This window comes from Bos grunniens, chromosome 5 (genome assembly GCF_055505025.1).
Source record: "Bos grunniens cultivar Pamir isolate PY7600 chromosome 5, Bosgru_T2T1.0, whole genome shotgun sequence".
In the NCBI taxonomy this organism is placed as follows: domain Eukaryota; kingdom Metazoa; phylum Chordata; class Mammalia; order Artiodactyla; family Bovidae; genus Bos; species Bos grunniens.
In genome coordinates, this window is record NC_141169.1 from 116,367,281 (window position 1) to 116,384,141 (window position 16,861).

Below are 16,861 nucleotides of genomic sequence, written 5' to 3' on the forward strand. Positions count from 1 at the left end.
GGCCCTGAGTTCCAAAATGAAACGTCTCCCCCTGCAGACAGCAGACCCTGTGGGCCGTGACCTCAGCCTTTCATATAGTTGCCACGAACTCGAACATCACGGACCACCCCCCAAAGCTTGCATGCTCTTTCCTGTCCACAGCCACTTGCCTCGAACCTTATCTGGATAGCACAGCACAGCGCCTGGCACACAGGAGGCACGTGGTGTGGAAAGGGGGAGACCTTGGAGACAGGCAAGGGTTAACAGCAAGGGAGAGACTGAGAACTGTTAGGACCAGACGCAGCAACTCAGAAGTGGACCAACGCGGTCCCTTATGGTGCAGGGAAGCCATCCGGGTTCTGAGGAGCGTGCGTGCGTGCTAAGGTGCTTCAGTTGTGCCCAACTCTGCGACCCTGTGGACTGTAGCCCGCCAGGGTCCTCTGTCCCCGGGACTCTCCAGGTAAGAATACTGGAGCGGGCTGCCTGCAGGCAGAACGGCACCTCCCCAGAAAGATGGGCTCACATCGTGGTCTTGTCAAGTACACGGGGAGGGATGGAGGGATGAGGCAGAACTACCTTCATCTACACGGTAGATTCTCAGCTCTCAGAACACTCGGCTCCTGGGAACGACATTTTGCAGTGGTTCTCAAACTGTCATGCCTACAGGCATCACCTCCAGAGATCTCTGATCAGGAGGCTCTGGCTGAGACCCAGGAATTTATTTTGACAAACACCCCAGGTGTGTCTTCAGTGAGAGACCCACATTTCAGGAAACCCCACCTTTGGGGCTGAGCCAACAGCGGTTTCATGGTCTGTAGCTTTGGGTGGGCTTGTGCGTCCCCTCCCCGCTCCTCAAAGTGAAGAGCAGCCCCTTCTCACCCATCACCTCCACATTACCGGGAGCCCGGCTCGAGTGCCCTGCCCAGAGGACTCACCCAGTCCACATTTGTCCAACTGAGCTGAGCACGCCTGCCTCTTTGTCTGCTGTGTGACAGATGGGGCAATTACTCGATCAATAAGCACAAGCTGATTTAAGTGTATCTTATTAATTATTTAAGTCATCCATTATTGAAAAGGTCACAATCTGTTAGCTACTTAAATGATCATGAACTAGCTGGGCTGCGTCTCCAACAAAGAAGCAGCAACGGTTCACTGAGCACCTACTATGCGCCAGCCATTTTGTTTGATCCTCGGGACACCCCTCGGAGAAGGCAATGGCACCCCACTCCAGTACTCTTGCCTGGAAAATCCCATGGACGGAGGAGCCTGGTGGGCTCCAGTCCATGGGGTCGCTAAGAGTCGGACACGACTGAGCGACTTCACTTTCACTTTTCACTTTCATGCATTGGAGAAGGAAATGGCAACCCACTCCAGGGTTCTTGCCTGGAGACTCCCAGGGATGGGGGAGCCTGGTGGGCTGCCGTCTATGGGGTCGCACAGGGTCAGACACGCCTGAAGCTACTTAGCAGCAGCAGCAGCACACCCCTGGGGCGGCGGGAGGTGGGGATGGGCAGTGCAGGTCCTTACACTCCGCTCCTTCACAAGGACGGGCAGGTGAGGAGGGTGACGGGGCTTGCCCAAAGTTACGGAGCTGGTAACTGGCAGAGCTGGGGCCGGGCTGCCTGTCAAGCGCATGGACTCGGCAGGGGTCACCGTGTTGGAGGTTTCTGCACCGGATCTTGCAGGCTGACTTGGTGCTATTATGTCCTGGGATGACGTACCCCATGTCCTGTGTGTCCATGGCTGCAGCCCCGCCCCTGCAGAGCACCTGAACCCCACACCTGACTCCGAACTTGAGCACCTCTGCTCAGCTTGGCTCCTCCAGGGGCTGGTGCCTGTGCTTGGTGCTGGTCATCCGCACAATGGGGTCCTGCTCCAAAACACACAGACCCCCTCCCCTTTCCCTCCAGCCCTGCACTGCCCAGGGACCCCCAGGTTAGGGTATCCCCCATCCCCCACCAGACTGGAGACAAATAGATATGAGAATTGCAGTGACCATGAATGTGCTCCTGGGGCAGGATAATGGGGGCTCTGCTGGGGTAGCCACCCTATCAGGCTAACCAATATCCCACATCCCCCTTGCCGACTTTCTTCCCTTCCCCTGAGCCATCACTGAGCAGCCTGACTGCATCACCCTCAGATGCCTTTCTGTGACTCAACATACATGCACGATGGAACCCAGTAATATGCTTATTTTCAAACTTGATGCTGGAAAAAAAGCTTCTCCCTCAGCCCCTGGCAGATCAATTTGCATCCTCTGACCAGACTGAAAACTTGGAAAGCCATCCAATTTCCCTTTTTGCCTTGGCAGCCAGGAAACTCACAACTCCATTTCATGCTCAGTGCCAGCAGCTCTCACACTAGAATCTGAGTAAAACCAACTTGCAAGCTTTGTTCCTAAGCTCCATTTCAACCTTTCCATACAGGCATATGTTATTATTAGGAGCCACTTTAAACTTTTCTTGGCAAATAAGGAAATAGTCCAGTAATCGATGAGCCAGACCCAGCAGCAATAACGATTCAGCATTTTCCAAGCTCATCAAAGACAAGCGATGGCGGCCACTCACCAGGCGGACGAGCTCTGGAAAGTCATCAGCGGCGGGGTGTGGCTGTCTCTCTGCAGCGTGTGCACGGCCTGGGGGGCTTGTGGCAGGGGGCCCGGGGGAGGCTGGGGCTGCGGGGCCGGCTGCCCTGGCCGGGGGGCCCGGGCAGGGTTCCCCCATCGCCGGGGGTCCTGTTTCATCCACCGTCCGTGGATGCCCCACCGCGCCAGGTAAACCTTGCAGATGTCGTAGTTCATTGCCGAGTAATACAAAAGATCCAGGACCAGCAGCATCAACACGAAGAAGCCGTAGATCCACACTCCCAACAAGGCTGTGTAGTTGCTGCGGGCAAACAGAGAGAGGCTGAGAGACGCCGGGACCCCTGCCCCGCGGGGGCTGCAGTTAAGCAGCGGGGTCCATTAGAAGACGTGGTACGGAAGCTGCTTTGGGGTCTCAGAGAGGGTGTTGGGCCCCTCTGGGGGGACAGGGAATCTTGGCTCCCTCTTCTCATGCCCACCCCCCATGACTACCTCTCCCCCACCTGCCCTGCTGGCCACCTCCCGGATCCCACTGCCCTGCACCCTGTCCCACCCAAGCACCCCCTCCAAGATTCCACATCCTTGGGTAGGAACTCCGGTGGGGAAGGAATTCTCAGCTGGACATCTGGGGCTCACATGGTGTGGGAGCCCTTACTTTCACCCTCCTTCCCTCCCCCCATGTGGGGGCTACGCTCAGACCGGCCAGCTGTCTCCCGCAGGTGGCCCGCGCTTGCCCACCCTCCTAGCCCTTGCTGAAGCTGTTCCCACCACCTAGGAGGCTCTCAGCACCCCCTCTCTCACCAACCCCTCCCTCCCCCCTCCAGCTCTTCCCCATCCTTCTGAGCCCAGAGCAAATGCAGGAAGTTCATTGTCTTAGGACGCACAGACCCAAGTTCCTGCCTCGCAGAGTCCACCTGGGGCCACCGGGTACCTGGAAGTTCTGCGTGGAATGCAGCCGGCCTCCCCACCTGGGGCCAGCTCCGCCCCAGCCTGCTCCATCACACCCCCTGCTCCCGCCCCTCAGAAGCCCAGGACTCAGGGCGTGGGCTCAGCTACCCTCCCCCGACCCCATGCAGCACACACCGGTCCATCTGCTCCACCAGCCACATGCCTTTCCAGCCTGCCCCACGGCCGTTCCCCGACACAGTCCTCCCCACCAGGCACCACAGACTGCACAGCCAGGGGTCTCAGGGCCCCTGACCTCGGTTCTCTTATTCTTCATCCAGCACTTCCACGCTGAGGTCTAGTCTGTCCTCCAGAAGCAGAGACGATGGGGGTTCTGAGCCATAGATGCTTCTTTGTGAAGGGGCGCAGGCTTCCTGCCAAGGCGTCTCCACCTTCGAGGAACTTGCAGGCACACCGGGCCTTCCCAGGGGCTATACCTTCAGCCCGGCCAACCCTTCCAATGCCCCCAGTCCCTTACTTCCTCTCCTGCCTGACTCCTACCACCGCCTCTTGGAGACTGCCTCCCCCAGGAAGCCTCCCGGATACACTGCCCCACCTACCCCGGCTGGGAAAGGCTTCTCTCTGGCCTGAGGGCCCTTCAAACCCTCTCCCGCCACCCGGGGCCATGCTAGCTGGGTCGTGTGTATCCTCCCGCCCAGGCCAGGGTCTGAGTCTCCCCTGAGTGCCCAGATGGTCAGGGAGGCTGCTTCCTGGCCTCGCCATGGCAGCTGGGGTAGCTGAGCTCCAAACAGTGCTCGCTCGGGAGAGCGACTGTTTAAAGGGACCTACTTATTAATCACTCAATGCCTCCTCCATCTGCTGCCTGCTGCGGGCATCTGTGCAGGTGGGCATGCACAGGCAGTGGCAGAGAGGAGGCGCTCCCAGGAGGCAGAGCCGGCATCCAGCCCCGCTGCCCCACATTCCACGGGGAGAGACCCGCCCCAGCTCCCAGCAGACAGGCTCCCTGGATGTCCTGGGTCCCCACGGCAGGGCCCCCTAGATGCTGTCTGAAGCCTGGAGCCTGGAGGCCCGGCTCCGGCCTCTTCTCGGCCTGGCTTTGCTGTGCAGCCTGGGAGGACATGGGTGTGTCTCTGTTTCTGGAGGAGATGGAGTGGAGCTCCTCCTGGTCTTGGCTTCCAGACTCTGGATCTTTCCCACTTGATTCACCTGTGCTCAGCCTCCGCCTTTGCAGTGAGATGGGGGCTGCTCCCCTCCGAGTCCTCCAGCCCCCTCCCCGGGCTGGGCCCCAGGTGGAGGGTGCTGACTTTCACTCACACACACACATGCATGCAAGCCCTCTAACTGGAAGGCCTTCCCTCCCCACGTGTGGGGCGGGGGGCTCCTCGAGGGGAGGCTCTGGGTGTCCTGAGCACCTCACGTCCAGCAGGCACTGACAAGTGCCTGGGGCTTCCGGGCTGCTTGAGGAATGAGTAACCCCACAATTCTGCATCACAGCCCCTTGGATCCCTCCTGCAGCCCCACCTCCAGCCACCACCTCCCTGAGGCCTGCAGCTGTCCCAGGGGCTTGTTCTTGCTAAGGTGTGAACGACTGACCGGCAGTCTTCCCCACCACATCCCCCTGCTGCCTGATTTCAAGGGGAAGCCAGCTCCGCCTGGAGACATGCGGATGTGAATTCCTGCCAGGGAGCAGAGGCCAGCAGTGCGGTCCGGCATCCTGAGACAGGAGTCTGCATGGACACGGGAGGAGGACCTGACTCCAGCCCCCGGCACCCCTGTTTTCCCCAGCACCCCTCTCCACCTTCCCCTGGAGCCCCCACAGCGTTGCTCGAAGCGCCAGGCTTTTCCTGGGTGGTTCCCATGGCAGCAGCCGCGGGGGCTGGGGGAGGGGAGAAGGGAGGGAGAGGCAGGGCCAGCTGCGGGCAGATGCTACCCTGCAGAGAGGGAGTCCACGATGCCTGCAGGGGCTGGGAGCGGGACCACAGCTAGGCCTAAACCACCAGGGCTAAGAAACAACAACAGCAACCAAAGCAGCGGCTGGCGGGCATCGCTCTAATCACTTGACACATCCTAGCCTGTCCGACCCTCACGGCGTACTAGGGAGGAACCCTTGCTGCCGTCATCCTCAGCCCAGAGATGCAAACCGAGGCTCAGAGGAATTAAAAGAGTGTCTGAGATCTCACAGCTGTGAAGCGGCAAAGCCAGGATTTAAGCCCAGCAGTCCAGCTCCAGAACACACATCCCTAACCACAGTACCACACTGCCTAAGTAAGGCAGGTGCCACCCACGTTCTCTGGGCAGACAGCCCCCTTCTGGCTTGTATCCACGCTGCTTCTCTGCCTGGAACTTGCCCCCTACCTCCTGTGCATGCAGCTGGCCCCACCTCCCTGTCTTCCTGCAGCTTCCTTCGGGAAGCCTTCCTTGATGTCCTGTGTTAAGTCCAATCCCTCTCCTTGGGCCCCCAAAACCACTGGGTTTCCCAGAACACACTCTGCTGTCTTTGCTGTCTTGTAGGACTATTTGCATATCGAGATCAGATCTCCTTGAGGCTGAGTCAGGGTCTAACTTATCTTTGTGTGCCCAGCCCTCAGCCTGGGGCGGCTTCAGACATTCCTTAAGCTAACACATACTGAGCACTCATAGCAAGCTGGTGACAATGGCAGACTTTATATTCATAACCTCTTCACTAGATTTTACTTTCTCTATACACATTCTCTGGAGAAGGCGATGGCAACCCACTCGTGTCCTTGCCTGGAGAATCCCAGGGACGGGGGAGCCTGGTGGGCTGCCGTCTATGGGATTGCACAGAGTCGGACATGACTGAAGCGACTTAGCAGCAGCAGGCATATTCTCTAGTGCGTGCATGTATGCTAAGTCGCTTTACTCGTGTCCATCTCTTTAAGACTCTATTGACTGTAGCCTGCCAGGCTCCCCTCTCCATGGGATTCTCCAGGTTGCCATGCTCTCCTCCAGGGGATCTTCCCAATCCAGGTCTCGAATCCTTGTCTCCGGCATCTCCTACACTGGGTAAGGCGGGTTCTTTACTACTAGCGCCACCCAGGAAACCCATATTCTCTAGTTAGTTAAGTCGCTCAGTCGTGTCCAACTCTTTGCGACCCCATGGACTGTAGCCCACCAGGTTTCTCCGTCCATGGGATTCTCCAGGCAAGAATACTGGAGTGGGTTGCCATTCCCATATTCTCTAGTAGTTAATAGTAATACTAGCAATCACCACGTCCTGTGTTTCTGAATCTTTGCAACAATACTGTGAGTTAGGAGTTGGTCTCCCTAATTTACAGATGAGGAAATGAGGCCCAGAGAGGCAAAGTCATTGCCAAAGGCTGCACAGCTGGGGAGGGGCCGCGCTGGGATTTAGACACAGGGCCATGTGACCTCAGAGTGTGCGCAACTGGGGGGAAATCCCAAGGTCGAGTCTGAGACAGATGTCCAGGCAGGAATTCCCCGCATCTGCTTGGCCCATGTGTCCTGGCTCACCCTCTACCGGGAACTGAGGACCGGGTCCAACCTCCCCAGCAAGAGCTTCCTGAATCTCAGGGTGTCATCGCCATGGCAAGCGCAGGCGCTGCTGGGCTACAGGCCTCCGCAGCCAGCTCAGTCTAACTGGCCTGGGGGGTTGGGGTGACAGTGTGATCTCACGGCCCCCCTCCAGTTCAGAGGAAGTAGAGGGGCACTGGAAGGAGGTGCCACCTTTGCTGACCCCCTCTTACCTGCAAGGGAGGCCACCCTGGAGCTGGTAGCCAGCACAGAAGCCTGGGCCACGGACCCCATCCCCAGGCAGCTCCCCGCCTCTCCATGGTTGGCTGGCTGTGAGCATTCTGGTTTTTATAAAATTTAATTTAGAAATGCGATCTGGAAATTAATTTCATCCAGATGCAGGGGCCTTTGCTGAGTGTGTGTGTGGGGGTGTGTGTGTGTGGGTGTTGTAAAGGTCAAAAGATAAAACAGAGGCTGTTTTATGAAGCAAGATAAGAAGCCAGCCAAAACCATAGATATCAATTTTTCAGTATCTTTTGGGATATTTACTGATTCACATTCTTTTGGTGCTTCTCAAGCAATAAACCAAGCCTTCTCTGATGGAGAAATCTCGCTGAATACCTTCCCGGACAGGAGCAGGTATGTCAGCCGGCTGAGGCCAGGTGGTGGTCCCATCACCACCCATGGGCAGTCCCGGGCAAGGATGGAGGAGGTATGCTCCTCAGACCATTGTGTCTGCGTGGCCGGAGCACCTCTGGGTTTGGGGAAAGGAAAGCTTTTGGAGGAAAGAGGTTTCACTGCAGCCAAGGGAAAACTGACAACCCATCACTTCCCATGGTGAGGCCTTGAGGACTCTGCTGTCTTCTGAGAATTCCTGTCCCAGGCTCCCACCTCTAGCAGCCCATTTGCCTTGTGAAGGAACACCCATGTGCCGCACAAGGACTCCGGTCCGTGACCCACTGCCAGAGGGGCGACCTCTGCCCTCAGAGAGCACTGATCGCCGACCGCACAGGCCCCGTCCCAGCCCACGCCCTGAACAGGTGACTGATCACCGACCACACAGGCCCCGTCCCAGCCCACGCCCTGAACAGGTTGCTGCTGTTGCTTGTCCAGGGCCCTGGGTGGTCACTGCTGCTAGCGTCCTGCCCAGAACCTGGCATGGGAGGGTGCACACACACTCCTGAACACCAGGACTGCTGCCCGAGTGGCTAGAAGTGGCATCTCCCTGAGGTGGTGGGCTTGGCGAGGTTGCTTCTCTCGCTCTGCCTGCCTTTCTGCCAAGCAGCCAGAACCAAAACAGACCGTTCTGTTCCTCCAGAAAAACACAAGTAAATAAGTCATCAGAAGCACTCTCCTTTTGCCTGCCACCAGCCCTGCCTCCCGGCTGATTCACTGGGAGGGGCGGGCGAGTGTCAGGCGGCCCTTGCATCTTCATAAAGCCCTAGTGGGGGTCACAGTTGCGCTGGTCCATCTAGATGGGTATTAACCTTCATCTGGCCTCTGGGCTGAGGTCTGGCATGTTCCCCAGCATCAGACAAGCCCTGGCTTTCTAGAGGCACCCAGGGGTGGCAGAGCCCGCTGGTGGAACAAGGGCCCTGGCATCCCTTGGCCTCAACTGTGGCTGCAGTAGGTGACCTGACCAGCCTGGGCCCAGCCCCTTTTTCCTTGCTCTCAGAGTAGCTGTGAGGACTAACGAGACAACACAGGTGTCCTGCCCAGAGGGATCAGAGCCCCAGAGGGCAGGACAGTCCTAAAGGCGGACTTTACCTGGCTCCCCTCACACACCTGGAGCACTCAGGACCTCTCAGCCAGCCAGGCCTGTCCCACCCCGTTCACCACTGACCTATCCTCCCACTCCCACCAGCCCATCTTCCAGTTGTCCCCTCTCTGACACAAGCTCTGGCTGGACACAAGGCCCTGGTCCAGCTCCCTGGGCTCAGGCCTTCTCCCCAAGGTCCCTCAACTCCGACAGCTAAGCAGGAGGCCCTCCAGGGCCTCTTATCTGAGCTCTGATTGGCTCTGTCCTGGGTGTCCCCGGCCCATCCCCTCTTCGGGGCCCCCATCTTGTCCAGGTCAGCATCATAGTTTCTGCAATGTCCCAGGTCCTTGTCCCTGCACCATCCATGAGTACAAGCCTGACTTGAAGCCCTCAGGGCCCTGTGCCACCCTCAAGAGGAAGCCCAAGCGCCACCCCCTCTGCTCCCAGCCCAGGGGCCCCCAGCCCAGCATGCCAGCCCCTGCTGCCTCTCCACACTCTTCCTCTGGCATTTCATACTCAGGCTACCCAGAAACGCTCCTTCCTCTGTACTGCGTGACTCCCACTTTCTTCTACACTTTTGGATGCGGGAGACCAAGCACCACGCCTCCCTCGTGAGGCCCAAGAGAGCTGAACAGCCCAGCTGAGGAGTGCAGCCCAGCTCTTCTGGGCTTCTCTCCACGTCTGTGGGAAGGGAGGTGACAGGAAGCTCAGTGGAGAGTGACGAGGAGGCATTCCTTCAGAGCAGTGCCCTCAACCAGGAAAAGTCCCGCATCCTGTGCTTAGCAGTCAGGAGACTCGGTTGGGGGTCACAGCCCATCAGTGGGGAGGGGGTGCTCCCTGCCTCTAGTGAGTGGTGGCCAGTGTCTCACAATGCACAGAGAGACCCCCAAAACGAGGATGAGGCCCATGTGTCCATGGGGTCATGGCGGGGGTCCCTGCTCTGGGGCTTGCCATTGACAGAAGTCTCGGATTTATTAAAGCAACTCTAGATCCAGTTCGGCTCTAGGCTCCACCCGCACTGGCTGCCTCAGTCAGGCAAGTTATCCAGCCTCTCCACACCTCGCCTTCTTGTACATCAAGGGGACTAAGGGTGGGCTCCCAGGTGACTTCAGAAGGTTGACACAGAGCCGGCCCCATGCTGCCTGCTCCAAAAATGCTTGCTGAGGTTCCAGAATAAAAACCAAGCTAAACTTCCTCAGTGTGGCCATGCCTCCCCAGGGAAGAGCTTTGTTTTGTGGTTTGACACTTTATTATCTGCAGCCGGGACCCATTGTGCTGAGACGGTGGAGAATTCCACGTGCATCCTGTGTGAACGTGCAGACCACAGAAACCTGTGTGTTCAAAACGAGGATCCCAGACGCCAGTCGCCAGGGCCTTGGAGAAGTCTGGCCACCTTGCCAAGCCTCTGTCTTCTGTCTGGCTTTCAGCCAGCAACTACAACACTTTGGGGTCCTAACCTCAGTCCTGGCACCACCCTCCTGGCTTAAGAAATTAGTCTTTGGTCTTATAAAAAGGCTTGGGTCAAGTTCCAGGCTTGATTCCAGCCCTCGTGACAGAAGAGGCTTGCTGAACTACTTCACACAGAATTATTCTAAGGTCTGAGCAGATGGCAAGATATTCAAGGGAAGCACCCATGCATCTGAGGAAGGCAGGCTGGGGAGCTGGCCTTGGTGGGAGGAGAAGAGATTTAGATGATAGTCAAGCAATTTGCATCTCCTGCCTGATCAGAGGGAAGAGGCAGCTCCCCCCAAGAGAGCATGGTGTGGTGGCAAAGCATCCAAGCCCAACATCACACAGAGACTGAGGCTCAGACCTTTCCCACCACCATCGCTCCCAGCGGTGACACTGATCCCCCCACTAGTCACTCAACAAACCCACTCCTTCCAAGTAGATTTTTTTCCTTACCACGAAAAAAATATATCTACCTCAGGAGTCATCCTCAGGCTTACTGGGAAAATATCTGAAGCATCCCCATTAAAGTCAGGAGGGAGATCAGAGTGCCTGACAATTTCAAAGATGGTCTTAGAGGTACTAGCCAACATGATTGGACAAGAAAAAGAAGTGAGGCACAAAAGTTAGAGAGAAGGAGATGAAATCATCATTATTTGCAAACAGCATAATTGGACATGTAAGAGAGTCCACTGAAAAAGTATTACAAATATAAGGAATTTCAGTAAGGTGGCTGAGTAAAAAAGTTTATATTTAGAAACCATTAGGTTTTAGCATTTAAACAACAGTTGGTTAGAAGATTTAGTGGAAGAAAGTGAAAGTTGCTCAGTTGTGTCTGACTCTTTGCAACCCCATGGACTATATACAGTCCCTGGAATTCTCCAGGTCAGAATACTGGAGTGGGTAGCCTTTCCCTTCTCCAGGGGGATTGAACTCAGTTCACCTGCATTGCAGGCAGATGCTTTACCAGCTGAGCAACCAGTAGAAAAAAACACCTCATTATAAAACAGCAGCATGAAAAGAAATAAATACGAATAAATGAAAAGGTATGTATAATCTCTCTGTGAAGAAAACTCTCAAACACTATGAAAGAAAAGCTGAACAAACAGAAAGACACCCTGTATTCTTGGAAGGGAATATTCAACGTCAGGAAAAGTCCATTCTCCTTGAATTAATCTACAAATCCAACACAATCTCCATAAAAAATACTACCTAGATTTTTGTTTGGCAGAGAGACTAGAAAAGCTAATTATAAAGTTTATATGACAAACAATCTAAGGGAATAGACTAAGAAGATATTAAAACATATCAAAAGCAACAGTAGTGAACACAATGAGGTGCCAGCAAACATAAACAGGCCGAGGAAAGCCGGCCCAACCTACCCAGACACTCATGTTTAGTATATTATCGTATACAGGAAGCTGGCATTTTGCATCAGTGAGGAGAAGACGGACAATTCAATCATTCCTATTGGAATAACTGTCTACCCATTTAGGAAAAAAGTAAAGCTAGATTCCTAATAAACATCCACACAAACTACTTGCAGGCAAATTAAAGAAAGAAATCTTACATCCAAATAAATTCCTGACACATCAAATATCTAAAGGTAAGAAAATGAACATACAAGAAATAAAACATGAGGGAATCTTTTTATGATCTCAGAGTAGGAAAAGCCTATCTCAGGACGATATAAACCCCACCGGGCATAAACGACAAAAATATGGGTACAATTTGACTGTATAGTAATTTAAAACTAAGCATGAAGAAAAAAGCAGCACAAACTCAAAGACACTCTGAGAAAATATATGAAACGCATCCCATTTCCTTCATATATAAAGAGTTCCTATGATTCAATAGGAAAAAGGCCAAAAATTAAATAGGTGAAGGCAGAGGACACAATGGCTTTTAAAAATGTGCAATCTGCTCATTCATCATAAGATGAATAAGTGGATACTGTTTTGATACATGTGCCCTTACTTAGCATATTCTTACTGCTTTTCTACCAGCACACTCCTCCTCTCTCTGTACATTCAGATCCCGCCTATCAGGGCCCTGGTCTCATGTGTTCCAGTCACCTTAGGGAAAGGGGCTGCGTGGGAACAATTTCTGAGTCAGGAATGTCAACCAATATTTGTTGAACAAACAATGAATGAAAAAGGAACTTGGGTCCCGTGGGCTCCAGGTCCGAGCACCGAAAGTCTTCCATGTCCTTGACTTCACTCCGCTTTCCCATCAGTCCTGAGAGGCAGGTATTGTGTTGTCGTGTGCCCATTTCTCAGATGAGAAGGCATCCCAGAAAAGGACAGAGCAGCCCAGAAAACCTGTCACCTTCCAGGCCCACCCATCCTCACACTGATTACCCCACAGCTGGCTGGGAGGTTGGGGTGTCCTGGCAGCACCCTGGCTTGACCGGGGCCCCAGCGTGGTACTCACTTGTGCATGTAGCCCTCAGAGCCGGCCGTGAGGTTCGCCTGCATCACCGCCTGGAACTCTGTCTCGTTGCAGCAGTATTTGAAAACTGTGTTGTTATGGTGACAGCAGAGGATGAAGGTTTTGTTGTCCGAGAGCCGGGGGCAGTGGAAGCCGAAGTGGTAGCGGCCTTTGTGGTCTGTGTACGGCTCACAGACCCGGAAATGCGCGGACAAGACTGGAAAACAGAGTCACCAGGCTTGGTGGGGGTCCCTCACCAGGCCCAGCTGGCCCAAGACACCCGTCAGTCCGTGAGGATCGTGGGCAGAGCCTGGTTGGTCTAGTTTAGGGTCTTGCTGCCTCTTCCCTCACCAGGAGGCTTCTGTGGCCCAGGGTGAGCCTCCCCTCTTCCAGGAAGCCTGCTCCTGACCCCTCCTAGGCCCCCCCTAGGCTACCATCCTGCTTATATACTGAGCCCCCGGGAGCTCCTTGCAGGCCCAGCTGATCTTAGCCTCAAGGACATCCTTTCCCAGGGTTTTGCATACAGCAGGCACCCAATCAGGAAACAACACGAATTGAGCACCTACTCTGTGCTTCACCGGTTCTATCGGATTTAATCCACTTGGCCATCTTAAGAGGCAGGTCTGGGATCCCACTTTACAAAGGGAGAAACCAAGGCTCAGAGGCCTACAGTGACCTGTCTGAGCCAGTCAGAGGTGGTGGAGGGGGAATCCAATCCAGGCCTGCCTGGATCCAAGGTCCAGGACCCTCTCCACTCCTCCGTCACTGGGCGGACTTGGTGGTGGACTCGCCAACAAGTCCAGGCTGGCCCAGGTGGTGAGCGACAGGGATGCGAGAACCAGGTCCTGCTTGTGGAGAAAGCAGTGTCCGCTTGCATCTTAGTTTCAACTAAACTGACCCCCTAGAACCAGAAGCCCTCACGGGGCTGCCTCAGTGGCCCCAGCTCTTATCATAAATAACTCAGCCCCCTAGACCATTGAATTTAAACACAATTTCTCCCTCTGCATCTTCTGACACACAAAAGACCATCAAAAAACTCAGTCGGTGACAAAGCTTCCCTGGCCTCGGACCCTCATTCCCCTGACTCAAGGCCAGAGATCGGTGTTCAGCCACTGGTGACGCCGTCTAAGCCCAGAACAGTATTTACTAGTCATGCCGATGGTGATAAACAGGAGTGAAAGCCTGAACAAATATAACAATGGAAAAAAACCTGGAGCCCGCTGACTCCAGCTTAATTAGTATCTTCATAAAAGGGACTGCTGTATCTAATTTGTATCGCTCAAAAGGGGCTTCGTAGGCTGAATACATTTCTCCAACCACAAAGGCTCTGGTTCTGCAGAAGCGCCTCAGTTAGTTGAAAGCTCTGTCTCTGCTGAGAGGTTATTAGACTCCAGCCCACACAGCTCCCAGCGCCCGGGGCTGCTGAGGGGATCCCAGCTGGGTGGTGCTGGCCGGTGGGCGGGTGGGTCTCATGTACTGGGATACCGAGGCTGGCTTGGGTGGCCTCGTGAAATCCCGGGCCCCTTCCTCAAAGTACAGCACCCTCCTCTGTGGGGATGGGCAGGACCACTGCAAGAGAAGGGTCCCAGCCTTTCAGGAGTCAGGGGAGCTCTCCAGAACCCCTTCTCAGCCTTGGAAAAAAAAGAAGACCATCTTAAGGACACAGAGCTCACTAAGGAAGCCTTCGGTGAATTCACCATCTCACTTGATCTCGTGCATTCCCGAGTACAGAGGAGAAAACCGAGGCTGAGCGCATCGGTCTCGAGGTGCGGTCCCTGACCTGCCACATCCTCAACCCCCAGGGACTCGTCACAGACACAGTGCTTCGAGCCCCGCATTCTGAGACAGAAACTCGAGTGGGAGCGGGGTCGGGGGGAGCATAAGCTGAGTCTTAGCAAGACCTGCAGGGGTTGCAAAGACTTGGTTTGGGACCCACTGGCCTGGAGGAACAATGTACCAGAGGCTGGAGGTGAAGGGCAGAGGCAGGAAGTGAATTCTAGCCACTGTTCTGGGCCGTGTTCCGGTCAATGAAAAAGCTCCATCTTCGGCTGGGGGCGGGGGTCGGCTCACACTCAGCGCACAGGGGCTGAGTGTGTCAGCAACTCCCGGTGGGGAGTCAGGAAGATCAGCTGGGGCCCTGAGGCTGGGCTGAGAGGCTGTGGCTGCAGGACCCTGGGAGGGAAGGGGCAGAGCTGGGAAGGGGCCTTTGAGCCCGGCTTTGGAGGAGCCGGAAGTGCCGCCATGGAGGTGGGGAGGGGAGGCGGACAAGTCCCCGGAGGCTCACCCTGGCCACCCTGGAGGGCCGGCGCCACCTGCTTTGACCATCCGACAGAGACCAGAAGGCCACTGCTGCCTCCTGAGGAAGAATGTGAGGGAGCCCGAGGCGCCCTGGGCCCCGAGCTGGGACACTGGTCTGACCCCTGGAATGTACAGGACCACCTGAGCCATCAGGGCCTTTCTGCGCCTCCTTGCCCCTGGTGATGGGAGACCAGCAGTCTCCCGGGGGCTGGGGGCCCCAAGGAGCACCTGTGAACAGCACACAGGTCCCGCTTAGGGCAGGGAGGGGGTAAGCAACAGAGGGGATGACAAAGGGCCATGCTTCTGGCCTCAGGTACGGGCGCAGCAGGGCCCTGGGGCCTGACGGCAGAGGGATGGTGGTTAGGAGGCCAGCGCATCTTGAGTCACCAGGAAAAAGGGCCCAAGCAGAGACGGAACACCAAGGAACAGCCACTCTCTCAGGAACTGGGGTCCCCGAGAGGGGACCATGATTCCCCCTATTTGCCAAGTTCAGGGTCTGCAGGGCCATCACTTAACAGCCAGGTGACTACGTTCTCTGACTGCGTGGCCTGGGACTGGTCTCTTTCCTGGCCTGAGCCTCAGCTTCTTCATCTGTAAATGGGTGAGGAGTCCCTCTTCTCCAGGGATAAGAAGAGCTAACTCTCAGGAAAGCCACCGCAGGGAAGGAGTTCTGTGCATGGTGGCCACTCCCAGACCCCTGGCCTTGGCCTGTCTTGGGCTCTGCCCCAGGGGCCCTTCATGGCCTCTTTCTGAGCCACAACGGCCAGCAAAGGGGCAAGGGACCTGAAGCTGCAGGCTGGCACCCACAACCCTGTCAGAGCAAGAGGTGAGGAGGGGTTATGTGCATCCCTGCCTGAGAAAGACAGAGACAAGGGCAAGAGGGGGAGAGGGACAGGGCAGAGGGAGACACCAAGAAACAGGCACGCAGACAGAGGGAGAGACACAGAGCCAGCAGGCGCCTTGCTGAGAGCAGGGCCAGCCCTGATGGCAGAGGCGGGTGCCCCTTCTCCAGGCGGCCAGCTTCACCCGGAGGCAAATGAAGGACGCGGTTTATGCTCATCTTGGTGAAGGGGTGCATGAGAGCCCTCCTGCTGGGATCGGGGAGGGGCGGACCTTAGAGACTGGCGGGTGCTGGGGGCCGGGGACCTGGCATGATGCTGCCTGGGTTGGAATCCAGCCCCTACACCAGCTGTGCCATCTCAGGCTGCCCAGTTCCCTCTCCAAGCCTCAGTTTCCTCCTCTGCACAATGAGGTGACTACAACATTGCCTGACTTCGACTTGCCAGGCCCAGGAGAGAAGTCACTGCACCTAAGGGCTTCTCCTGGGGCTTGATGGCAGCCTGCGATACCCCCACAGCATCCTCGAGAATCTTCCAGCGGAGCTCCCCGAGACAGACACACACGGGGCCTCGCCGAATGTTAGCTCCTCACGAGGGTGACTCCCGTTAGCACCCATAACTCTGGCTGGGCTAGCAGTGACCCCGGAAAGGAACCTCCTGTCCCTGCCTACCGCCCGCCCCCACTGCCCACCTCCCACCGAGCATCCTGGGGGGTACTACCTGCAGAAATCAGCAACGAGAGGACGGCGAGCACGTTCAAGGGCTGCTGGCCACAACTGGTCATCGTTTGGCTTGCATCGATCCGTCGAGCGCTGCCTGTAGAATGAGAGCCGAGAGAGGCCAGCTGCGGGCCGTCCTGCCTGTCGAGCGGACCACCGGCTCTGCTGCCCGCGGCGGGGCCAGCAGGCACGGGCGGGGACGCGAGTGTGCTGGAGCAGGGGCCAGGATGCGGATGGGGGCAATGCCGCCATCCAATTTCCTTTCTGGGATGAATGAGTTCCCCAACCAGTCAACTGTCACCTCCCTTTCTTTTCACGGCAAAACCAGACTTCATCAAAGGGGTGTGGATGGATCAGGTGGTGGAAATAACCAGCAGGCTGAGGGTGGTGGGCACGGGAATGAGAATGG

General features: G+C 56.1%; 1 protein-coding gene across 3 annotated transcripts in view; it reads right to left on the minus strand.

The window, feature by feature from the left end:
* SHISAL1 (shisa like 1) overlaps positions 1-16,861 on the minus strand; it is a 78,709-nt gene that overhangs the window by 32,503 nt on the left and 29,345 nt on the right. For all 3 annotated transcript variants that reach the window (XM_086404286.1, XM_086404287.1, XM_086404288.1), the window contains exons 2-4: positions 16,454-16,549; positions 12,600-12,813; positions 2,547-2,864 (exon numbers count right to left, since the gene is read on the minus strand). In XM_086404286.1, coding sequence (XP_086260412.1) covers positions 2,547-2,864; positions 12,600-12,813; positions 16,454-16,517 — 596 coding nt within the window. In that variant the 5' untranslated portion in view covers positions 16,518-16,549. The remainder of the gene's footprint in view (positions 1-2,546; positions 2,865-12,599; positions 12,814-16,453; positions 16,550-16,861) is intronic.